The sequence below is a fragment of the Poecilia latipinna genome, unplaced genomic scaffold (genome assembly GCF_001443285.1).
Source record: "Poecilia latipinna isolate Pla-1442-1.1 unplaced genomic scaffold, P_latipinna-1.0 Scaffold975, whole genome shotgun sequence".
Taxonomy (NCBI): Eukaryota; Metazoa; Chordata; class Actinopteri; order Cyprinodontiformes; family Poeciliidae; genus Poecilia; species Poecilia latipinna.
The window spans coordinates 634,045-659,990 of NW_015113591.1; the positions used below are offsets into that span (position 1 = coordinate 634,045).

The following is a 25,946-nucleotide window of genomic DNA, read 5'->3' on the forward strand; positions in this document are numbered from 1 at the left end:
AAAATGCTTAAAATTTTTTTTTTTTTTTTTTCCAAAAAGTGTTTTTTTTTTTTTTTTTTTTTTTGGTGGGCAAAGAACGGTCGTGATTTTTGTAGCCAGAAATACTTATGGCAAAAAAATTACTTTGACTATTATTTTAGGAAGGTGACAGTCATTGAATATACCATGCACATCAACCACTTCAGATTGATGATATACAGCTCCACAATATTTCAATTTGGCCATCAACCTCAATCTAATTCATTTTTATAACACTATCACTTTAGTGAAATCTAATACAACCAATCAAATTCAGGCTTTTTCACATAAGATTTTGCAGATTTTCTCACAGAGCAGAAACCTGAAAACAATATTCACCCTGATCTGTTACACATCTAAAAAGTATAGCAAAAAACAAAACAGACAAAAAGACTGAATGTACTAATTATTGTGTAAAAGCTTTTTGAGTTCTCAATATGACTAGAAATTCAGTGTACAACGATTGCAGTTTTCTAGCCAATTACCAATCTTTTAAAATCGTGAATCGTGGTTTTCTAAAAGTCTCTAAATAAAGTGAAAAAGTTACTAAGTTGGCAACAGTGGGAGACTATTGGTGACAGCACACGTGCAGACATGACCTGGTGGGCGGTTCTGTCAGTCAGTCCTCTGTCTCTGTAGAGCCAAAGAGGATATGAATGAATGATGGATGGATCTATATATATCTAAATATGTACCTATACACACATATGTACACATATGTATACATATTCATACATGTATACATATACACATATATACATGTACACATACGACATGTTCTCTGGAACCTCCTTTAAGTGACTAAACCACAGGAATGAAACATTTCAGCCATTTTAAAATTGTAACTTTTTAAAAGCTTTTTTATTTTCGTACCCGTAACTGGTTAACACATAACCACTTGATAATTTCATTGGCTCTTCATTTTAACATCTTTTAAATATTTTTTTTAAATTATTTTTTAAATCAAACGTAAGTTCAGTTGTCAAATCTGTTGCAGTCCAGGGAAAGGAGCTGGGAACAATCCGGTTCTATGTGATCGTCTTTCCTGATGATGTGGATTCCTAAAGGCAAAAAGCTAATAAAGTGAGTACATATAAATGGGAATCACCTGTTTAAACAACCGAGCACCCACCGTGCCACCTTTGATACAACACTGTACGTCTCCTGAAAAGAGAGAAAGTGTGTGTGTGTGTGTGTGTATGTGTGCGTGTGTGTGTATGGTGGTTAACACAGGCAGTAGCAACAAGTCTGCTGACTTTGTGGCTTCACTTTGAATGTGCGCCCAGCTCTGAGCCTTTTGCGAGCTGCAACAGGAACAGCAGCTCATCTCTCCTGTCAACACAGCTTGTGTTTGCCAGGAATCTCTTTAGCTGCACTACTTAAATGTCTGTGTGCACTGAGTAAAGAGAGTGATGCTGCTTTTTTTTTTTCCTTTATTCTAGGAAGGAGAGAAACTCATGACAACACACACCCGTAAGCTCTACAGAGTAATGACCCAACGTACACAGACAAATATCACAGGGCGGAAATCTTTTTGAAGACTTAAAAGCGAAGGTACAGGTGGTTTTCAGAATTATGGGAACATTTAGAATAGAATGATTCAGTGTTGTTAGCAGGGAGGGAGATTGTATAAAAAAATCTAAAATAAAAGCAGTGTTATGAGAAATGTTTTGGGGAAAAAGGTGCAGGTTGTTAATTCTTAAATAAAGACACAAGATTAAGGTGAAGTAAACGTAGTTCTGGAGGGGAAATGTACCCTCTCCCCTGCCACCGGGTGTTTTTAGGGTCTTGAAACATTGGGGCCCAAATGTCTTCTTCCTTCTGTTCCCTCTTAAAAAAATGGTCTTTCAAGACTGTCCATCCATATTTCAAACTACAGTACCATTGTTGTATTTTGTTTGTTTGATCATTCTATTAGGTATGTTATATAAAATTTAATTACATATGGGTTATGTAAAAAACAAGTGCAGTCACAGCAAATTTCTTGTCAGCAAGGCAACAGAACATTTATAGATGAAAACATACCACTGCTTTATTAATTTGTTAAAGTCAGCAGAACATACTATGAGAACCGTATTTTCCAGACTATAAGGCGCACCGGATTATAAGACACATGCTAAAACATACGGTCAACAACAACAACAACAAAAAAAAAAAAAGGTAACAGAAACAAAACAGTAAGTTTAGTTGAACTTTATTCGTAACAATACACTCATGTTATTTTTTATCCTCTTCTGTGTCTGAATTGGGCAGCCGGGCAATTTCGCCATCAAACATGCCAGGTTCCCTCTCATCATTGTCAAAGTCAGTCTCGTTGCCAGGTGGCTATTCAGCAACGATGCCGGCTTTCGCGAAAGCTTGGACTACAGTTAAGGCAGATACATTAGCCCAGACATCCACAATACATTCACACATGGTGGCGTAACTCGCCTGGCGCTGCCTCCCCGTCTTGGTAAACGTGTGTTCACAGTCCGTCATCCATCGCTACCACGCCGCTCGCAACTTCTTTTTGAACGGCATGTTTACACCAATGTCCGGCAGTCGGAGTTCTTTTGTTAATCCTCCCGGAACGACGACAAACTCCAAATCAGTTTGCTTCACTTCCTTTTTCACAGTAGCAGTGAGATGGGCGCGCATGGAGTCGCAATGGTGATGCATGGAAAAACCTATCCGGTTTTTACCGGAGGCGTATGCTGCAGAACTCGGACAACAATTCTCCGATTGGTTTATCGCTGCCAGCATACGTACTGTACACTTTACGTCTCTGTCAGGGACAGATTTTGGAATTCAGTGCACACATAAGGTGCACCGGATTATAAGGCGCACTGCTGATTTTTGAGAAAATTTAAGGTTTTTAGGTGTGCCTTATAGTCTGGAAAATACGTTATTTGCTTCTTTTACATAAGAGATTAGGGGTGCACAGATTTATTGGCCAGCTGATGTATTGGTGCAGATTTCCTTAATTTTGGGAGATTGGTGATTGGCCTATACTTACATGAGAAGCCGATCTTATTCACTGTTTTCATCTACTTCAGCAAAGGTCTAAAAATCACCCACTGTCCTCTTCTGCTCTGCTGAAAGAGAGGTTTTGACTGATTGAACCACCCATGCACTGTTGCAGTTAACAACAGTCATCTCACTGTTACCAACTCGGCAACTTTCTTGCCATTTTTAGTGACATTTCAGACAAAAAAAAAATGGTATTGTCCAATATTGGCATTGGCAGGTCAGGATTTTTAAAGATCGGTGATCAGCGATCAACCAGAAAACTGCAGTCAGCTCAGCCCTACAAGAGACAATTTAAAATTGTGACCAAGGCTTCTCTGTTTTTGCTACCGACAGACGACTCTGTACTGTGTTAATGGAACTGCTGTGTTCAGGTATAAAGAGACATCTGCTCCACCGAGGGAAGTAAAAATACCAGATGGAAGGTTGATTGCAGTCAAAACACCATTTGAGCTCGATTGGTGCCAGAATTCAATGCCCTCGCAGTAGCTGCAACACTTTTGGGTGGTGAAAACAAACTCAGCTGAGTATAAAATCGTAAATGGTTTGTACTTGCATAATGCTTTATCAAGTCCAGAGGAACCCAAAGTGCTTCACACTACATTCAGTGAATCAATCAATCACATTCTGATGGTGGCAAGCTACTGGATGGTAGCCACAGATCGTTCATGGCCACAAAATACAAATTTTTTCAAACAACATTGCATTAGAAAAAATATATAAACACTTTAATTACTACACTCTGCCTTCTAGTAATGCCAGTTGTCATGTCAAAAAATAGTGACCATTCATCACAAACTCCCCTTTAACATGAAATACACATTACACTCAAATGCATTCCAAGACTGCGTTTCCACTTCAGCCTGAAGTGACCCAAATATGATTTTCTTTTGCTCTTTTCATGACAGTCTGAACAACACAGATCAGATTTTTATGTGACCCAAGCCACTTGGACATGTGTTTTAAATCTAATACATATACAAACTTTTCAAATGTGACCTGAGTCTGTACGGCCAGGATGGATTCATCCAACCTGAATATAACTGATACGCGACAAATGTTTACTATTCTGCATCCTGATATGTGCAAATGGGAAGAAAAACAAACATGGCGAACCATAATGAGGATTAAGTTGTTAATGTGTTGGACAACTTTAAAAACCTAAGATAAGCTCCTCCCCTCCGTTAGCATCCGTGTTTACTTATGCAAACACTGAGCATTTCTTTTTTAGACAAGTTTCTTTATTTTTCCAACTCAGAATTCACAAAAAAATAATAAAAAAATAAACAAAACAAACAAACAAAAAAAAAAACAATCAGAATTGAGCATTAAAGCCTGCAGTGTGAATGTAGCCTAAGTTACAATACAAGATCCCCCCAACAAAATTTAAAATGACTGGACAATTTTAGCACATTTACAGTACATATTGACCACTGCCTCAGGACGTTTCTGTTGATAAATGATCAGCCGTGTTCTCGAATCGATGCTACAGAATCTCTATGGTGACAGACACTGCAGGAGCAATATTCAATAAACCGGTTGGCGCACATACTGCCACCTATTGGTCGTTCCATGTAACTGTTTGCAGAAGAATAGTTTAATTTACCCATTTTCTTCAAGTCTTACCTGTTTATTTTTTATCTGTGACATATGTATGACTTACCATTGATAATTCCAGTCAGTTAAACATGTCGTACTGTGAAAGGATCTTTTTTTGTACTTAGTTGATCTGACACTGGTTGAATGAACACTGACAATCTCCTATGATCTCAATAACTCCACACGCACAGGCAACAGTGTGTTTTTACCTCATCACTCTTCTATTCCTCACCTTATTTTTGACAATCTTGTACTTTCTCCCTTTTTTCATCTTCATCACTATCTTTGCACTCTGAACATAAGAAAATGTAATTATTGAATTTCATATAAAGTAGAAAACAAGCTAATAACCAAAACATAACAGTACACTACCAGTGAGTGAATAACTGCATTTAAGAACATTTAACTATTGGATTACACAACGAAGTGGAAACATGTGAACTCTCCTGACATGACAATCATTTTGTGGCCTCATCTCAGATCACCTGGCAACTTCCTCACCTGCATCCATTTTTTTGCCCTGTCACTTCTAGACTTCCGTCTTCCTCTGTGTTCTAACTAAAAAACAAACAAAGAAAAATCAAAATATTGCTCTACATATGACAATGAAAATTCAGCTCAGAAAATTGAGCTGAATGTGACAAATTGCATGAATTAAAGTTAATTTAGAATCACATTATGCTCAATATTTCTATTAATTGATATAACATGCCTCCATTGTATATGAAAATATGACTAAAAACTATTACAGGTAGTAAATGTCCCTGTCATTTCTAATGACTAGTTCATTTTCATAACCTGACAAATGATACATGACGATAAATCTCAGGTAAAATGGTTTTGGTCGTACAGTGTGCGGTGTCTGGCCAGACAACAGGAGCAACACACCACACACACTGATTCCACTCAGCAGCACTCAGATTCCAGACGGAAACTCCCTCTAAAGCCCTGCGATACGATATGAGACTTTAGAGTAAAGAAACATGGCAGACAATTTAGAGGAAATGGAGAGAGTTTGGTGAATTCTCTTAAGTGATAAAAAATGTTGGATAAAGGAGTGGAGAAAACACGAGAAGGGGAGTAGGAGTATCTGGCTAGAGTCCTAGCCTCTCCACTGATGCATGTTCTATATGAGGGATTTCTTTAAAATGCCAAGTGCCAATGAGGGATGGGAATCTTAGGCACTTGGTAAAAGTGCCAAATTCGCCAGGCCAAGGAGCAATCAACTTTAACCTTTTCTGAATTAAGGTGATACTTAAGCATCGCTAGTTTGATGAGTTATCGCTGTACTTCCATCTCTGGGTCGAAACGTACAACATAGAGCCTCACCTTTATTCTATTGCAGATTTCCTTTCGATTTCACATATACCTGTCAGTTTGTATAGCTTTATTCTAGTAATCAATTGTTAAAATACTTTAGAAAAATAACGACTTATAGGATATCCTAATGTTTTTTCCATATCTGTATATCACCAAGGTGTGTGAAGTGATGCATTTATTCCTGATTAAATTGAAAAGAAAGCCATGAGGATAAACCCACATTGAGGTTTTATTACCCACAAGAATGTGACACCAACATAGTTTTCTGCTTAGAACGTTAAACCTAGATTTAATGAGTGTCATCTGTAGAAAGATTGTAAGAACATTTAGCTCTCCAGCTTGACAACTACAAGTCAAGAATTTAGAACAAAGAAAACATCTTTGTATGAACAAATAATGAATCCCAAGGTTTACAGCTTCAGTTCAGCAAATTAATTCAAGGAGATTGACTCATCTAGAAAGGAAAGGCTGGATTCCACATTAACACTCCTATCTGTGTGAAAGCATATACCAAAAAAGGCAACAAACAATCTCAAGTAAGGTGATTCGTTAGCATCGCTAGCTTGATTAGTTGCATTGCTGTAATTAAAGCATGCTGCACACCATGAGCGCGGCATTACGGAACTTCAAATTGTCACTTTCCTAATAAGTCTTTTTTTTTTTTTTGTGCCTAAAATTGTCTTTTGGCAACAAAGAGGTGGTGTTTTGCTAAAAATCCCTTTTGACAAATCATAGGCTACTTTTTGAGGAAGGTGAGAAAATGTGAGCATTGGTCAAATGCAGTCATCCAATGATGCCAACAATGGCACAGTCTAACATAAACAAATAAACCACTTGCTACAGTAAAATGAATTAACTATACCATAAAATGTTCACCAAGTGGAATTTATGTTCTGTTCAGGAGCACTGAAGCTCTCTTAGCAGGTTTGAAAAGGCTCACTGTTATCCGTGTAAAATTATTGGAAATAAAGGGATTGCCGGAGGATTTACAGGATAAAGCTGTTTACAAGTTTTGCAATATCTAAAGATGGGTCCTTTTAATTATCCTTATTCATTTTCATTTAACGGTGACAGTCATAGGATCCATTAACATTGGTGGGGTCTTCAAAGAGGAAAAGTTACACAAATAAAGATAGTTTGTATAAGCCAGAAACCTGTGAGCATGTCATTACTGTGTTTGCCAAACTGTATCTAATAACACTCGAGTTCCTCTATAGCAGTGTTGTCATCAAGAGCTGTAGCTTTGTAAAGGCCAAGCGTACCTGCCATGCAATCTCAAAGCTAGAGGACAATCAAAGCTTCAGAAACCATCAAATAAAGACTTTAAAGCAAAGGATTAGTGGAGACAATAGTTTGGGTGAGGTAAAAATCCTACAAGGAGAAGTGAAACCAGCAACCAAACCAAAGGAAACAGTGATCCAGCCTGAATGGAAGAGTGACGAGGGGGAAAAAAATGTAAAAGAAAATGTCAAAAGTTACAACGTTGGTGAAGTTCCTAAATTAGGCTGGGCATGCCCATTATCCCTTGCATCCTTTTCCTGTCGCATAAAATTAAATACATGCTTTCCAAAACAGACGTAAAATGTCTAAATAAGTAAACTGTACAATTTCTAGCCTTGCTTTTACAGCTTAAAACGTAGTTAGGTTTCACTGCGGCTTAAATTTCTTTGTGGCGCAAGCCAATGAAACCCGACTCCCGTTTTAACAAAAATGTTCCTCCGTGTCAAATGAAACAGATAGCTCAATATATGGCTCCTCTGGGGCTGAGGGAAAATTACAGCAGCCATGAACGGGGCTGAAACACTGTAGATAAGGGAGGGAGGCTTTCCTTCACATATGCTGGTTCCTACAGGTGGTTTTAAAGCCTTACTCTGTAAACAGACTTCGAGGAGGGGAGCTTAACAGTCTTCAAACCAGGCACGGTATGTGTTCGCTTTTAAAGTTATGGCCTAATTTTGAAAATTGTCCACAATAATTAGATAATACATCTGGAGAGGCAGATGTGCTCACATCCTAGACAACTATCAAACTGTTTGGCTCTAACTGGGTTCTTCAATCCTGTAAACAACTGGGTGAGGATGTGGTTGTGTTGGCTTTTTATGAAGTGGATGACTTAAATGAGGAGGACTGAATTCCGGAAGGCCGACTTGAAGCAATTTAAAAACCAAAACAGCAGCAAAGAACTTAGAACAATCCCAATTAAGGTTGTCTGGAGGTCTTTAGGGGTGAGTACGCAGAGAGCATTTGGATTTACAAGGTGCAGTTTTTCACCACATATGAGCTCCAAAGAAGAGAAATCATTACAGAGAGATCATTTGAAAGGGCAAACAGTAAGGTGTTAAAAGGTCAGGTGCACAGCAGGAGGGATTACAGTTGGTGAAATCAAGAGCGATGAAATTCCAAGCATCTTTGGTCTTTTGTTCGCCTGGAATCTGAAACACTCACCAATTTGTCTCTAGTGTCTTTTGACACATACCATGACCTCTGACTCCACAGAGGTCACAGTGCTTTCCCAGTTCCTGCCTCTCTCTGGGTTATCCGGTGTGTGAAACCCACTCCCATGACAGCGAGCGTAAAAACACAGCAAACACTTCACAACATTGTTACCCTGAGGACCTCTGTGTGCAGCATGGCTTTCTGGGAAATGAGTAAAAATCAATTCCCATTTGTGGCTCAAATCTTTTTTGTTGCGTGGTCGTTTAACCGTTGTAAGCTGCCCATATTTTGGTTATATGGCCACTGTTGTAATTAAACAAAAAAATGTTTTATATTACAATACAAAAAAGATGTTAACTTCACTTCAACTATATCATGAAACAGAACATATGGTTTTCAATTTAAAATTTGAAAAAAAAAACATTTTAAGAGAAAAAAAAAATACCGCTCATTCGTGCTTGGTACATGACAAAAATATCCAAATTTAAAAACAAAATTTCTATTTCCTATACAAGTAAACATTTACATTTGTCTTTAAATTTCCCTGTAAGACTTTATGATTATAACATTTTATCCTTTTTTTTCCCTCATTTTATTAGAAATTTTAACCAAGAAGAGCACAAATGGGCATCATGTCAGCCAAGGTGTGTGTGTTGAACACTGCATCAATGTTTCAACTTCATCCAGAAAGCCAGCTGCAGTAAGACGAGATTCACACATAAAAAAATCTTTGTGCTTTTTATTGGCTCAAAGATTTTGTATTAACTTCCATTGTTTTTAGCTGCTGCCTTAACCCAGACATTTTCCATAACCTGGACCTTTACAAGTATATCCCTAACTCAAACCTTAACAAAAACTTAATTCACACCATACCTCTGAACCCAATTAAAGGAGCTCAGTACAACTGAAGAAATTGAATACTAGGAAAATCTCCTGTCTAAAAATGATCTCCCTTTATTGGTAAAAATGGCTATAATTGTTCTCTAATAAGTTACACACACAGCCAAAACTTCTTTCAATATTTCGTATCTACAATTTTAAGCAATTATGTCCAGATTTATCTGCCTATTCTGGTGCAGAATTATGACTCATGTCAATGATGTAAAAGTCAAAATGACAAATTGTGGGAGTAGCCCAATGGTTTTGTTATTTCTGCAAAGCACACAATCCAGTTCGACCACCTGGTGTAACTCCATCATGATGTGTAAAATGTTGATCCTAAAACCATCAGCACGAACTGTACCTGGTGTACCTTGTGAAATTTAAGCTCACTACAAACGCCAAGAGTTTTATTTTTAAAAGTGGTTAGTCAGCTGTTTTGTGCTAAAAATTTTGTTTACAAGTATGTAAATATTTACGACTGCATGTATCCATGTTTTTTGGAGATGCTTACCAGATGTTTATTCTTAAAAAGATCTGCCTAGTCACCTACACTGCGTCTCGGTGACAAGAGTTATAGTCAACGTTTTGGATCAGAAATGTCAGGATTATTAATTTTAAAAATCTGGATAGTACACCAGAGGTTTATGACTGTAATATTTAAGAAAACAAAAGTTCATCAAGAAATTTGTGATGCTTTGTTCAACTTTTCAGTAATTCCTTCTAAACTCTCTTTACAACACTGCCAAGGAAATGTTTTTACAATCCTGGTCCTTTTATAACATTTAGCTACCTCTGAGGAGGAACCCCTGCCTTTATTTCTATTAAAGGAGAAGTGCTCTCTTCTTCAAATTGTCTGCATCCATCATTCATCTTTCGGCCCCGGAGTGAGCAGGGAAAGCTCCTGTAAACAAACAGCAGGGAGAGAACACTGACCCTCCACCTTCAAACTCCGTGTTTACAACCAGCTGTATATCCTTCGCTGGTTCTGTTTAAGAATAACCCCGCATATACAAACAGCTGTGGTTGCAAGTGCATTAACTGCCTGTGAGAATTCAAGGCAAAAACAAAAAAAAAACAAAACTGAAATTAAGACACTGAGAAAAAAAAAAGTTTCAGTATCAACGGGTGTGGAGATGGTGTTTGAGGACATGTGTAAACAGCATCCAATGGCACAATCAGGCAGGCTGTTGCAAACGTCGGGTTAGACTTTGGAGGAGTGACGAAGCTGAGTCGTAGAATGATTACTGAGCGCCGCGGTAATGAGGGATTCAGGAAGCCTTTAGATGCCACACCACTGATTATGTACGCAGTCCACAACAGAGCTGGATGCTGATCGGATCCAAACCGGGACTCATCCTGAAAATTTTCTCCCCCAGTTTGCAGGTTTGTGAATGAAAGAGCTGGTGGGAGCTTACATATGTTTGTTTGGCAGAGTATACAGAACACTAAATGGCAGATTGGGAAATTGTCCCTCTTAACTGGACTCAGCTCAGACTTCCAACCCTGCACTCCAGGAATGTAAAAAGCCATAACAGTGCAGAAAAGTCAAGTCCCAGTGGCTGCCTGAGTCACTTCAGACAGCACGACTTTGCAACCCAAAGCTTCCACAGATGGAAATATTAATATTGGCTCGAACCAGTAAAATAGGAAATCCTCTCCATTGTAAAACAAGTGAAGGAGTTCTAGCATCCCTTCCAACTGTAAATGTACAGGTTACAAAAATAAAAACTTCCAACTACACCGATTAGAGATGGACAACTGTCCACAAGGACACTGTGTTTCCCCTCAGGATCTACATAATGGAAAAACAAGGAGAGAAGCTTGCTGTGACTTGATGAGGATTTCCTGCTCTGTATCCTAAACTTCAGCCTACTGTTTAATATTTAATGAAAGAAAGAAGCACAAAAATAAAGTAAATAAAGTATTTACGAGTCATTATTATTGGAACGTTTCCCAGAAGAAACCTTTAGACAGATAACTACCTCTTTATATTTCCACTGCACTTTGATTTGATGATTCTAAGTCAGCTACAATGAAGACAGGATACAGCAGCACCTTTCATGTTTTTGCCAAGACCGAAAATCCATAGATAAACACTGTGTCGCCATGGAAACACAATCATTTCTGCCTTAGTTGCAGCATTTTTACAGATTCCTGGGTGAATATGTTCATGCTACTGCAAAACATGTAAACAGAAGGTCTGATCTGTTTTTATTTGACTTGAAAAATGATTAGTGCTTCTGCAATAATCATTTTTATGATTATTGCATAAAAATAATTATTTTTATGCAACATTTTTTGTCTCTGGAGAGACAAAAAAATGTTCTCCCCAGAGATTTGGTACTTTGGCTGACTTTTAAGATTGATCAAATCCAAACTAGAACTGGCTAAAAACTGGCATTGTGACAATTTACTTTTCCCATAATGCATTTTTTAAGAGTCAGGACTTTAATGCCTTAATTTTGATTAATTAATTAGATGAAATGTAACAATTAAATTTTTTTGAACAGAATTAGTTGTATTTTCTTTCCACAAACAAAAAGGTTCTGGCTAGGCGAGTTGAATTCACTAGTTTTCGGTAAATCTGACACACGTGAACAACAATGGACAATAAAGCCACTTCTCTTGGCCCAATCAGGGTTAATTTTTGCTTCAATATCAATCTGATGGGACGATGGAAAAGACTACTGTTGTGTTGAAGTTGTGCTAAAAGGAGTTAGCATATCAGTGAAACCATTCAAGCCTAAAATAGCATCTCAATGCTAAACATGAAGCAGCAGCACAGCATTTTGATTTGCTAACGCTAATGTCAGTATCCACAGTTCACATTTCTAAAGAAGTTCCATCAATGAGCCGGACTTTCTGAAACACTGGAAAACTGGTTGTGGAACTTATACGAGTATTTATCCAGAAATGACAAATATCAAAACATATTCGGTTACAAAGAAATTAAAAGTTTTAAATTTTGAACTAAGTTAACTGCAGGGTGTGTACTTAATGAAATTTTAATCAAAAAACATATATTGACAAAAAGAGCAAATTCAACAACTCTTTCCTTCAGAATTATTTCAGAAGGTCAAGTTGTGTTTTAGTTTTCATAGATGGTTGAAATGCAATACTTGTATATATTTATTATAAACTGAGCCACTTTTCAAAGGTACTTCTAATAAATACAGATATATTTATTTTAAGGGAATGGAGCTATTTTAAAACATGATTCAACAAAAAGGAATCGGGAAAAAATTTATGGTCACAGCCATTAAATTTTTTCTTTGTTTTTATAACCCAATGAGTAATTGTTTTAATAATCCTGATTCCAATGCTGATCAGACTAATGGTGATTATAATTTCTACCATAATGAATCATCCACACACTGATGACAGACCTTGAAGTATAAACTGTGGTGCAATAGTTGAGTCTGTCCCAAGACAAACAAAACAGACCTTTTTCTAGTCAAATCAAAAAGGTAAATTGGTTATTCACTTCCAACTGTACAAGAATGACACCTTCATCTTGACTTAAAGAGAAAACATTTGCTTAAGGATTTTCTTTTTCCTTTTTTTTTTTTTTTTGCAGACTGCCCCTGATTATTAACCCACCAGAGACATTCTTCCTTCCTCTGCAGTTCAAAGGAGATTGAGGCTGACGCCAGAGGCCAGATCAATTATCCGGAGCAGCCATTTCCACTGCCCTCTCCCACTGACAAGCCAGAAAATCTGGGCCCTATCAAAGGCTGGAGAGGCCATCAGCCAGCCAAGTAAGCCATTTTCCACCAATTCGCTTACCTTCAACTTATTTGCTTTTTCCCAGCTATTATCCTCTCTATCTTTACCTTTCTCCTGTCCTTTAATCCAGAGTCACACTATTATGCAGACTGGCTTTTTCTTTGATGTCCATCCAATAAGAATGTTATTCATTTCTGGTTTTAACCTCTTTTTTCTTATTCATTCTCATTTTGTTTTAGTCAGAGAAATCAGCTGGTCTATCTGTGAAAGTCCCAGCTGTGTGGATTTCTTTTCCAACTTTTTGCTTTCTGATTAGAAAGAACAATCCTACTTTAAAAAATTCCGGTCAATTAAATCCAGGTCAGAGAAATTTAACTCCTCTTGTAGTTAAATTTCAACCGTTCCTCTAAGCTACCAAATGTGCAAAAGTGGTTAATTGAGCAGTAAGTCTGCAGTGGGAAACTTTACTAGTAACTGACTGAAATAGACATTTATGATTGTAGGTTTTTGTCTCTTCTGTGTTTTTTGTTGCACCATCACAACTAAAAATTAAATTAATTGAAAAGTACGCAATAATGTACATGCAAACTTGCATGTATTCATTGCTTGTAATGAATAGATAACAGGATAAAATGCATAACAGCTTTATTTTTGGTGAAAACCTTCAGTACAGGAGCTGTTGTAGGTTTTTCCTCAGTAAAGTCTTTTTTCTTGGGTGCTGAGTGGACTTAATGTGATCTGACTCAATAGAGCTAGAGCATCAGCAATCCACAACGGTAAAGAAAAAATAGGATTATTTATCACAATATAAAGAACCCAATGTGTCCTAAGAATATATGTGCTCAACACAATTTACAGTGATAAAATCCAGCCAGTTTGCTCTCAGTTATGTGACATGAAAGTCTTTGGAATTAAACTGAGGGGTTAATGCTTATAAAGCATTCCAGCTCCCCACAGTCATAAAGAGAAGGACATCAGCATTTCACTTCAGTGCCGTGCCATCAATTCTCATCTTCACTCAACACTCTTCAATCAAAGAACTCGGTTGGTGAAATGGACCAGAAAACTGAAGATTTATACAGTTTTATGAACACCGACGTCATGTTTTCTTTGTTTATATATCCACAACCAATTAAAGCATAAGACCATTATGAATGGAATCCAAGACCCATATCTCCACAGAAATGTACAAACTCCGTCTGGCCAACTGCCAAAAATTTCGCACTTACCCATAACAGATGCAAAAAAGCTAGCTAACTAGCTAGGGTATGTTAGTATTGAGTTACTGGTAACCTCAAGTGACTCAGGTCACAAAACGCAATGAAGATGTCTGAGGGCGACTCAAATCTTTGCATGACAAGAAAGTCCAGAGAGTGAAAAAAAATATTAAGAAAAGATTAAAAAGTTCTTTAAGACTTGTGATTAACATATTAAAGGCCAACTTACTTTTTTAATTTAAGATTTTTTTTTTAAGACTTTTTAAAGGATTTGTGGACACACTTACTTAATATATGTCTACATATCTGTTTTTTTCCTAAGCTCAAAAAAAGATTCAAAGCAGCACAGCATTTGGCATTTTAGTTCAAGAAGAACATGGTGTTCTGCTTACCAGTTTTTCCTTGAAGACCATGTTTTTCAGCCACTTAAAATCAATTGGTTTAAATGCAGAAAAGACGAAGAGTGAGTCGCCTTCATACTGTTCAGATTTCTGGATTGCTCCCTCTGGGTAGGTAATCCTCAATGTGGTTTTGGTCCCTACATCTCTTTTGTAATCAGCTATTGGGGCTCCATTTAACCTGTCAACAAAAGCAGAGCATGAGTGAGTCCAATATGCATTAACTCTTTATTTACAGCTCAACTATTTACTAGTAAGGGAATCTGGACACTGTTGAATGTTACTCTCAAGACGTCCAAGACAACAACCTGTCTTACTGAATTAATAAACTCAAATTCTGAGCGTTATGTGAGGAGAACTCCAAGTCTGAGTTAGATGGTGTCAGAAAAACTCACATTACCACAGATACCCACAGTAGAAATTAGGGGTACACCGATTGCAGTTTGGCTGGTCACGATTTTGTAAAAAGTCTGACCTGTCTGATTTTATTTTATATACTTCAGAAGTGACCTGGTGGGCAGGTCTGAGCAAAAGGGAACAGTGGCTCTGATTATCAGACATTTATGGAGGGAGATGAGATCAGTGGATAAGATTGTTAAGTATTGGCCGATCACCCAGAACTAAGGAAATCTGAGCCTATTCATTGGTGCATGTGCTAAATTTATGACAGTTCATTAAGTTTTACACAGAATATCACACATTTAGAAGAAAAGCTGTTTAAAAATCTGTGCCTGCTGTTGAGGCTTCATTCAAGTGAAAAGAGAAAGTATAGCTAAACTGAAATATTCTGACTTAATTCAAAATTCTCAAAACTGAGGAAAAATAACTTTTTTAATCACATGACCTTACCACCACATAGGTCAGTCATTCATAGGACTTTTTTTTTCATGAACCAATAGCTTTATACTCCTTGACTCCATATTTTTATGCACAATATTAACAAATATTACCATACTTTCTTCACATGTTTCAAACCAAAATCATAAAATTCTTCCAAAGTCACTAGTTATGCAAAATGCAAACTCAACAAGTTAATAATAATAATTTTATTTGTAAAGTGCTTTGAAACAAAGTGCTGGACTCAATGTATTACACAAATATCTAGTGAATAGAAGCTGGGTGCAAAAAGACAAGGAAGTAAAACTGTATGCAAAAAGAATATAAACTGTTTTGGCAGTCTTATGTTGTGGTGAATTATTGGCTTACTTTTCTTTAAAATGTTTCTTTATGTTGATGTTTACAGACATTTGTTTCTCTCTTTGAAAGTTCAATAATGCAGTTCGTTAAGACTGAAGGCGGGGCTAATGAAGCCATTTGATTGGTGGTTTGCTGCTGTTTGGGAGCATTGTTCTGTTGATGACTGAGCTTTGGAATACAGAGGAGTCTGTGCTTCACTCGGTGACTGTAAAACACCAGAAATGATCACCCATCCACCACTTTGCTTAACCATTGGTAATACATGATTGGACTCTTTTACCTAACTCAGATCTCTCCAAAAAAACATGTTTTATTGCATCCAAACATCTAGACTTGTGTGATGCTGAAGAACAATTAACCTAAACCATCATGTTACGTTATATTAATAAAAATATTTTCGGGAACCCTGAAATAAGTCACATTTGTTCAGTTTTCTAATGATATTAAAGAACTTTAATATTTACTATGCTAGCTGAGGTTTGCACAGTGACATGAGGCTCTTGGGTTTTTGTAAATTTCCTAAGATACAGCTGATCATCAACGGTCTTAACTGTCCAACTTGTGAATACTCTTCAGTGTTTGAAAATGGTCTTTTAGGTCTTTTCACATCACTGGACAGAAACAGTTGTTTCTAGGGGTCCACCAATAAACTGGCCCCAAATTCCTTAAGTTTGGGTGATTGGCAGATACTGACATGTGAAATTGATCTTTTCCACCGGTCTCATCTACCTCCGCAAAGGTCTGAAAGCCAGTCCCTGTTCCCTCTGTCTCTGCAGTGAGAGGGCTGACTGACAGACCCACCCACCCAACAGGTCATGGCTACATCGGTGCGGCTAACAATAGGCAGCCCGATGTTGCCAACTCTGTCATACTGTCGCTATATTTAGCAACATTACAGACAAAAAAACCCCCAAAACACACACACACACAAAATAACACACCTGGACTGGCAGTTCATGCTTTTTGAAGATCGGTTATCGGCCAAAAATCTGTAATAACTGCCCCTAGTTGCTTCTCTTTACACTTTGGTGTGATAACTCACAGCTAAAGCCAGATCACCAGTCTGCAAGACCCCTGCTTTCATAAAAGTGGTCACACTTGCTGATGGTTAATTTAAATATATTTTTATTCAGCAGTTGCTCTAACAAGACCAGTCAAAGTATTGGAGCTAGCTTTCCCAGTCAGTACTTCTGTATTTTTCCTTAATCCTTCAAATACTAATCCCAGCACTCTTATGTTACATCAACCCAACTTTAAGAGCTGTTGAGGGACAAATGACGATTACTGCGGCTGGAAACAAAAAAACTGTGCTAATTTTTTTCTACCCTTGTTAATACATGCTTCGTCTTACCTCACAACAACATCATATTCATCTATACGGGAGCCCAAAGACTTATTGTACAGGATCCCCCCGTTTCCCACTATGATGCATCTTTTACAGCTGAGACTGTTAGGAAAGAAGCAGAAGTCAGTAACTCAGAGAAAAGTCCACACATGATGGTAATGCGGGTACGAGTGAGTACCTGTCGAGGTCCTCGCCGAGTCCAAAACTTTTTGTTTCAGTTAAAATGTTGTCGATTATTCTCTCTGCAAAACAAGGACAGAAAAAGTCAATGACATGGAGACACGGAGAACTTTCCTACACTGCAAAAGAAACATTTTAGGAATTCAAACAAGAACATATGAGCTAAAAATACATTAGGTATGTTTTTATCCAGTTCAGTTTGTATATAAATACATATCTTTGAGAGATAAATGAACCAACTACATTAGTGTTTAACTCCTCAACTCATGCATTGCACATTTAGAGACAAGAAATAAATCTTTTGCTCAGTGCAGTACGTGGAGCATCTTAGTTTAACATAAAAGATAAGCAGATGTTCTAAAATCAAGATGATGAAATGTTTAAAAAGTGTGAAAATGACTCCTTTAACAGATGAGAACATGCCAAGGAGGATCAAAATCATGGCGATATCTCCAACCACATGGTCCTAAAGACTAGAGGAGAGGACATTTCATTCCATTCATCCTGTTACTGGTCCAATCAACAATCAGTAAGGTATAGAAATTCTAAAGAGGAATAAACCTGAACAAAGCACACATGAATGCTTTAGGCTAGAATGTGTGTGTATGTAAGACCTCCCTATAAAAGGGAGGAATGCTGCTTTTAAACAAGAACATTCTCCAGGTTCAGCCTGTGATGGTGAGCTCGTCTCCATGCGAGGCTCTGAGGAAGGAGGATGTTTGGCCATAGCACACATAGCTGTCATGTTCAACAAGACATTCTGCTGGAGTCATGCTTCCAGGATTAGATAGTTATTTAATTCTTCAGGGCCTGTATTTTTAGGGTCGTCTAGTCTACAATTCATCTTCCACAACAATTCAGAGTGCAGATTCCATTACAGATAAACTCAACAGATGCTGTGAAAAGATGCAGATGTTTGTCATCTGGCACACTTCAATGTTTTAGCTCAAAACTATTTAAATGCAACCAGACTAAAATTCCCATAATGCAAAAACAAAAATTGTTTTTGTATGATAATTATATTAAATAAAGTAAAAAGCAATCCACACCAACTTGGCTCTGTGTGAATCGCACTAAAAAAGGTTGATGGAAACAGCAAAATTCAAAATAACTTCTTCAGTTTCGGAAAACAGTTTTCACGTTCAGTTGAGGAGTTTTTTGGCTTTTCCGGAATAGCGTTGATTTGCTAAAGTGGATATAGAAATACATTTGCTGAATAAGTTGTGATGTAGCAAACATTTAACCTCACACAACTGATCAGGTGTTTCTCCGGACATAATGTAACATTGCCAATGCTGGTTGACATTACAGAATAACGCATTCCTGAAAACCTCTCATCATTTTTCTGAGGTGTATGGTCCATGCTGGTTTGCAACCACTTCTACTACTTCCTGTTTTTTTACAGCAATGCCAAACATCGACATCTAACAAAACCCTGTTTTGCACAGCCTGGTTGATTCGCTCCAAAGCAGAACATGGAAATGTGCTTAATCTTAATTTTCTGTTTTTGAGACGTGACAATTGGATGAAAACATAACTACTGATTCAAAGTTAACCAGTGAGTACAGGTCTGAAGGACTCAAAATAATAATAAAAAAGTAAGACTTGAAATGGCCTAGTCAAAAACCAGGCTTAAATTTTGCTCAAAAACCTTACATTGTGGCCAAATGAAAATAATTCTATAAAGAAAGAGTGGAGATTGGTTTGAACAGCATTTTTCCCTTAATGAAATACATCCCTCATATGAAAATTACATCTTAAGCCCACTCTAATAATCTGTCTGGTATTAAAATTGAATCGATAATATAAAATAATATAGTATAAAAAAAAGTTAGTAAAGGCTGGCTACTCATAACAAACTTCCAGTTACTAAAGAAGGCCGACTGATTCAACTTCTGCTCATAATCAATCTATTCTTCCACCCAAAAGACAAAAATTTAAAAAAAAAATTCAAAAAATGTACAATGGATTATTTTTGCACCGCGCATTTCAATGACCCTGAATGACACAGTCTAAAGAGAGGAGCCAAAACAAACAATAGAGGTGGCTGTAAGAGGCAGAGGGAGGAGCCTGAAGGCTGTTTGTAGGACATTACAGCCCCTCCACCACAACCGAAGGTCCTCTTGATTAACCTGCCGAGCCACAGCTTGCTGTTTGGATGTGGTGTCGATGTCTGCTGTCAAGCATCACCCCAAGCAGCATCAACACAAAGAAGAGGACCACACCTGGATCCAGGCGGGCCTAAGAGTGAAAAATCACAGTGGGCCACACTCTGCTCCAGACAACAACATAGAGGCTAATTGTTTTATGTATGAGCTAAACATTTCAGACAAGCATGTCTCAAGATGGAGTCAAAGACGAATGGCTGCTGGTCCAGACGTTGGTCTCAGATTGGGGAAAAAAAAAACAAAAAAAAACTCTTCGACAGTAAAACAGAAGGACTCTAGAAGCTTTAAATAACAGACAGGGTTAGAAAGAGTGTCCTAAACAATATAAAGAAGGTTCCATTGGTTGATGATTGAATGGTGGATAATAATTGCACTGACACAAATGGTAGACTCAACCAAGGCAACTTCACATAGAAACAACAATACTGCTTGGCTGAAAATAAAGACATTTTTTTTCTGTTGGTAAACCATAACCTTGTCATATCCACTAACATTATATCACACTAAAACCGAAATTTTGTAGTTTGACTTTTTTAAATTTCTGAAACCAACTAAATACGTAGGTGCTGTTTGTCTGACTGTTTACATTTTCAACAAGCTGAGTGACACTCACTACTATTTACCTGCAAGGAAACTATTACCAATAATGACTTCACAGAACCTCACATCACAAAATCTGAACTAACCCTTTAAGGTCTTATGAAGTGGCTTTTATGCCAGCGTACTATAATTATTTGTGATAACAACAATGATAAAACGTTCTGTGGTTAATAATATTTGTCAACTTGTTGCTAGCTTTTCAGAATTCATTGTTTACCAGCACTGAAGGCAAGTGATTTCTTATTGCTCTAATACATACTTCCAAAACAATCAGGAATGTTCTGAATTCATTCTTGATTGAACGTTAAAAGCATCAATACTCCAGATGAACAGAGGTAGAACTTCCTTTGTGTCTGAATACATTTTTCTGGAACATCATTTGACTAGGACTGGTCAAATGTGATATACTAAACATGGTAACACTAGTAATATTTTTGTTGCTGACTTTACCCTCAGTGAATAATTTTTAGTCTGTAATACTTTTTTCTATATTTTTAACAGAACTGTCAATTAGGGATGCGCAGCATATCAGCACTAACATGGCATTGGCCAATGTTAGTCATTTTTTCAATATGAGTATTGGTCTGATAAGCAAGACTGGACTGACATCAACAACCCATGTTCATCTCCACCTTGTCGTTCATGTTTCTGGAGCAGGATGGTTGTGTGACCTCTGCTTGGTCATGTGACAGTGATATTGATACAGCATTTTGTTTGCAAAATGGAACGGTTACACTTTTAGATTTTTATAGGAAATTAAAAAAATTAAATTAAAATTAAAAAAAAATTAAGCCTTGCACCACAACAGTTTATCAACATAAAAAAAGTCATGATGCTGGATATTTGGTAAGCGAAACCTTTCCCAAAGGAGGACAAATTTAAAAAATTGGACACATTTTAAAATGAACCTAAATCACTGTAACAGAAAAATCTGTTCTCAGGCTGCGTCGAACGTGTGGCAAAGATACCTCTTGGCACAATAAGTAGTAAAAATAAACTCCCGCCCACCATCACCACTCCATGTTCTCAATTTGGAATCCTTTGTGGCGTTCTATTCAAGATCCACACGTATCATCTCTCCACATGAGTACAACTCAAAGGGAAAAGCCACTGCCATCACAGTCCGTGGAGAAAACAGAAACCAGGTGTAACACTCACACAGGGAGTGCTCTTTTCATAATAGCTGTGTGTAAGAATGTGTGTATTTCAGTGTTCAAGTGACAGCAAAGAACTCGCCTGAGCACAAAGGTAACATTCATGGTGCCTTCTGCAAGGAAGTATTGGAAACATGTGAAAGAGATTAATGTTATCTTCTCAGTTCCCATGGTGGTGTCTACTGGCAAGATATCTGAAGTGGTGCAGTGTATTAAGATCAACGTGCAAAAACGATCTCTTCAGGCTAAAGCATTACAGCTAGGATGTTGGAGAACAGCAAGTTGCCAGCTAAAGTAATTATCCTGAAAATACTGCCTAAAAAAGTTCTGACAAACAGAAGCCTGCTGTGGACTCTGCTGAGGGGAAAAAAGATTAGACATCGACTGATGTAAGAACTGTGTCCGGAAGGAGCCAAAGTGATGTGGCAGTAGTTAACAAGACAAGATGACACCTACACTGTCTGCTACTTAACGACTATGCTCAATGAAGCTTGATAATGATAGCAGAAGTAGGTGCTATGAAATTTTCATGGTATGATAACTTGCAATATAAGCACCATGGTTTGTCAGTAACTAGCTTAAATTTTACAGCTCAAGTGGATAACAGGGTCCCACTGTTTATTTAAAATAGATAGCAACACCAACTGAGTGTTTGCAATGTGACAACACGCTCTTCAGAAAGCGCCTCACTCCACCATGACAGACATCAAAACAACTTATGCGTGTGTTAAAGTTAGTCAAAAAATACACAGCTGGTGACTTAATATTGTCTTTATTATGTTGATTTTAAAGTAAAAATTGCCATAGGATGCTGCTGATTAGCAGCACAGACAAGGAGGCAAACCAAACTTATTTTATTGTAAACCTTCTGATGAGTAAAGAGGACAGATGGAGAGCAGCCCAGCAGCATGCTGTGCACTTGTGGATTTGCAGCAAATGTTTACAAGGCAAGAAGAGTAAGAGAATACTTCATGAGTAAGATTAGCATGATGCTATCAAACACTGCATTATGGAAAAGGTACACATCCAATCATTGGCAACAATGGTAAAGATTCCCCACCACCATGTACAAAAAAAAAACTAGAGTTAAAACTGGGTTTTAGGTTTGTTCTGGTTTAAGGGGAAATGACATTTGTGACGGTGGTTTAAAATCATGTGACATGAATTCAGGCAAAGTCTGTGATTTGGCCAAATCAACAAACATGCCAGGAGGGACGGTATGGGTCGAGTTCTAAGCTAGCAATTTCCAACAAAAACAACATGGAAACACAATCACAGCTCTGTTCAATATTCCCTTGTCTCACTTCCTATATCCGTCAAAAATACTGCAGCTGAAGTATTTTTATTCTTTTATCCTTTTGATACGTTATGTCTTGGAGTATCCATTTCTCTTAAATTATGTAACATTTTACTGCTTTAACAACGAGCATTGGTGTATTTGATTTGAACTTTACACGATAGACCAAGCAGGGTTAGATTATTAAACAATATCCTGAGATTTCACAGAGCTCTGTTTGAGAACAACTGCAAACATTAAGCCGATGGTAATTCTGGAGGAGTTGCAGAGATCCACAGTTCAGGTGGGGGAATGTGTCAACTGAAACGTTACGTACACCATAAATCTGGCAGTGTGGCCATAAAAAGGCATGAGTGAAAAAAGCTGTAAGAAGGTCTTTTCAAAGTGTCCATAGTCATCAACATTGTGTTGAGGCTTTTGGCAGACCACACTGACCAGACAACAGTCAAACATCTCCTCAAAACCACTGTGCATTCAGGGTCATCCCCTCTGCCAGCAGCTCACTGTGCCTTGATGAATGTGGAAACTTGCTCAAATTAAGAGCCTTTATGTTTGAATCGCTCTCTGTTGATACAAGCTCTGATAAGACATTTTCTGACTTACTGACAAGACAAAAAATGTGCTTTTTATTGTGACTTCTGTTCAGATCCAAAAGAAGCCAGTCACTGGAACAGACCCAAAAGTCAAACAATAACTGAGCGTGTGACATTGAGGTAACTTCTTGTTTTAAAAAGACCTGGCATTTCTAACAGTCCATCACTAAACCAATCAACGGAATGTATAAGCACTCTGCTGTCATTATGGTCTGATGATCACAAAACCATGGAAAAATGTACAGGTGGGTTACCAGGAATGAATTTCATTTTTAACACATCTTAGGACAAGGCTTGAAACCATGACAGCAAAACATTTCCTGCTAAATGTGCAAGTCAACAAAAGAAGGCAGAACTAAACTTATTTAAACTGAAAAAACAATACTGTTTTTGAGTCAGGAGCATCGAACATTCTATAACAAAAGTGAAAGTGTAAGAAGCTCTCAGTACAGTGAATATCAACATGAATGGAAGAGAGAAAAATATTTTACCTTGAGTTTTGATGCCAAATGGAGGCAGGTAGTTTTTGATTTTTGTGTGTTGTTTGAAGTTCCGGTCAAGGAACATGGGTGCTTTTTTCACAAACCTGCAAGGAAAAAAGGAGGAAAACCCCATTACTACAGATATAAACTACAAATAATGACATTTTAAAATACAAACTTAGAAAACCTTAAGAATAATAAGTCTGTTGTGCACTCTCACTACACTAAAGTTTTTTTTTTTTTTATCTGTACAACACCTACAGAGTGGTGTTAATCACAAACGGTGGGATTCATAAAGTACCAGATAAAATTTCAGTTCAACATACAAATAGTCAAGGAATACAGCATTCCTGCACCCATGCAGAATGTTTTTGTGTGAAGCTATGTGCAGATGTTTTTCTTTAATTTTATTTTTGCCAAGCAATATAGAACAGTAGCATTAATCACTACCTCTGAAGTCTCCTGTTTTGGGAACATTAAGGTAAAGGTCTGCAACCTTTACAATCCAAAGAGCAATTTGTACATTCTGTCCAGTTAAATAAAATAAATTTAGAGCTGTTAAAAAAACAAACAAACAAACAAACAAAAAAAACCTCTGCCAGAAAAAAGCATAGATACATTTTAACATTTTCTTCTATGGAAAATGATGCAAAGAAAGTGAGCAATTTCTAACATAAAGACAAGCAAAATACATCTAAGATAACAATTGTCTTGTACTAAATTTAAACTAGGATACATTATGAATCCCATTATTTTATAAGCAATATAATCAATTGTTGCCTTTCTGTTATAAATGTAGGGAAAGAGATTTAATAAGCAATTAGATTAGTTTTTAGTTTCGGTGTTAGCTGTGATACCATTATATTCAAAATTATGTTGAGATCTTGTCATCCTGATTCATTCCCATTATAAAACAGGATGCTTATAAACAGAAAAGTACAGCAGGACCTTTGTTGTCCTGCGATTGTGTGGCAGTAAATCCACAGAGAACCTTGGACTCAGCCACCAGTCCACAACCTTCTTGATCTTAAATTAGATTAGGAGGTAAAATGGTTTTTACTCCATACAGAAACCAAATCAATTAAAAATAAGCTCAGTGAATTTTAAAAGTCCATCTGCCACCAGTGATTTTGTTGTTCCAGGACTAACTTCTTCCAGAAAAACCTCTTCCTTACCCCTTGCCTTTATGGCATTTCTTTTTAAACAGTAGCTTCAAAATCAAAAGAATCCATTTCCTCCCAGTTTCGCCTATGACCCAAATGCTGGACTGTGTGTCACTTCTACAAGTGTGACTTCAGGATGGATGTGTGTTTATGACCTGCTATGAGGACCGGAAGTTTGTCAGAAGAGTGAAAAGGAGGGAATATGCTAAAATTTTGTTGTGTTTTTATTCCTAGGTTTAGAAATAGAATTTATAGTAGGGGTGCATTGAGAAACTGGCTGTTGACCGCAATCAACTGATTGTATGCTTCATTAGTTATGCTTCCATCCAATTGTTAACTGAAACCTTTAAATGCTGCAAAAGAGAGAAAAAGAGAAAATGCTAATTAGGCATGTTTAAATCTACTGGTTGGAGCAAATCAACCAGGCTGTGCAAAGTGTCAAACGTTGACACTATGTATGGCTGTAATAAACAAGATGTAAAGGTTGCAATATGACATGAGTCACATATTAGACTAGTGTGTAGAAAAGTAGAGTGTTTCCTTCCTTCTGAGCTGGATGTTTGAACCTCAGAAATTCGTCAGACTTTCATTAGGCACAGACCCACCAGTGTAAAGGAGCATTGCTATGTCAGAACTTATTCTGTAAATGTGTTTCCATCTCCTCTCACAGCTACTGGCTGAGTGTTTTTTTGTCTTTTAAATCTGTGAACACCCAATACCTGAGAGCTAACGGAAGTTTAAACTTCACCACTCATTGGTGCAGAAGTTATTACCAAATGAGCCATTTTAATATTCTAAAATATAAATCTAAATTATTTTCTATGAATAATTTCATAGAAAATTATTCCATGAATAATTTTCATAGAATAATTGAAAATTATTCTATGATTTCAGAATAAAATCATAGACACTTTCAGATTCTTTCTGAAAGTGTCAAAGAATCTGACACTTTCACCATCTGAAAGTGTCAGATGGTGACACTTTCAGCAGAAAGATTAACTTATCTCCTCTGCTTCTTATATAAAATACTAGTCATTCATAACAGAAATACAGGACTGCAGAAAGGCCTGTAATGGACCTTCTGAAATCAGAACTTTCTGACTCAGAAGGTTCTGATTCCATTATTTATTTCAGAAGGTTCTGACCTGTCTGGGGAAAAATGGCT

At 37.2% G+C, this 25,946-nt stretch overlaps 1 protein-coding gene across 3 annotated transcripts in view; it reads right to left on the reverse strand.

Moving 5' to 3' along the window:
- Positions 1-25,946, reverse strand: part of st3gal3b (ST3 beta-galactoside alpha-2,3-sialyltransferase 3b) — a 55,517-nt gene that overhangs the window by 15,857 nt on the left and 13,714 nt on the right. For 2 of the 3 annotated variants that reach the window (XM_015050108.1, XM_015050110.1), the window contains 7 exons: positions 23,628-23,722; positions 17,323-17,386; positions 17,151-17,246; positions 14,597-14,783; positions 14,246-14,248; positions 5,125-5,181; positions 4,856-4,915 (listed from right to left, as the gene is read on the reverse strand). In XM_015050108.1, the coding sequence (XP_014905594.1) occupies positions 4,856-4,915; positions 5,125-5,181; positions 14,246-14,248; positions 14,597-14,783; positions 17,151-17,246; positions 17,323-17,386; positions 23,628-23,722 (562 nt within the window). The remainder of the gene's footprint in view (positions 1-4,855; positions 4,916-5,124; positions 5,182-14,245; positions 14,249-14,596; positions 14,784-17,150; positions 17,247-17,322; positions 17,387-23,627; positions 23,723-25,946) is intronic. The other variant, XM_015050109.1, reaches the window with a different exon arrangement.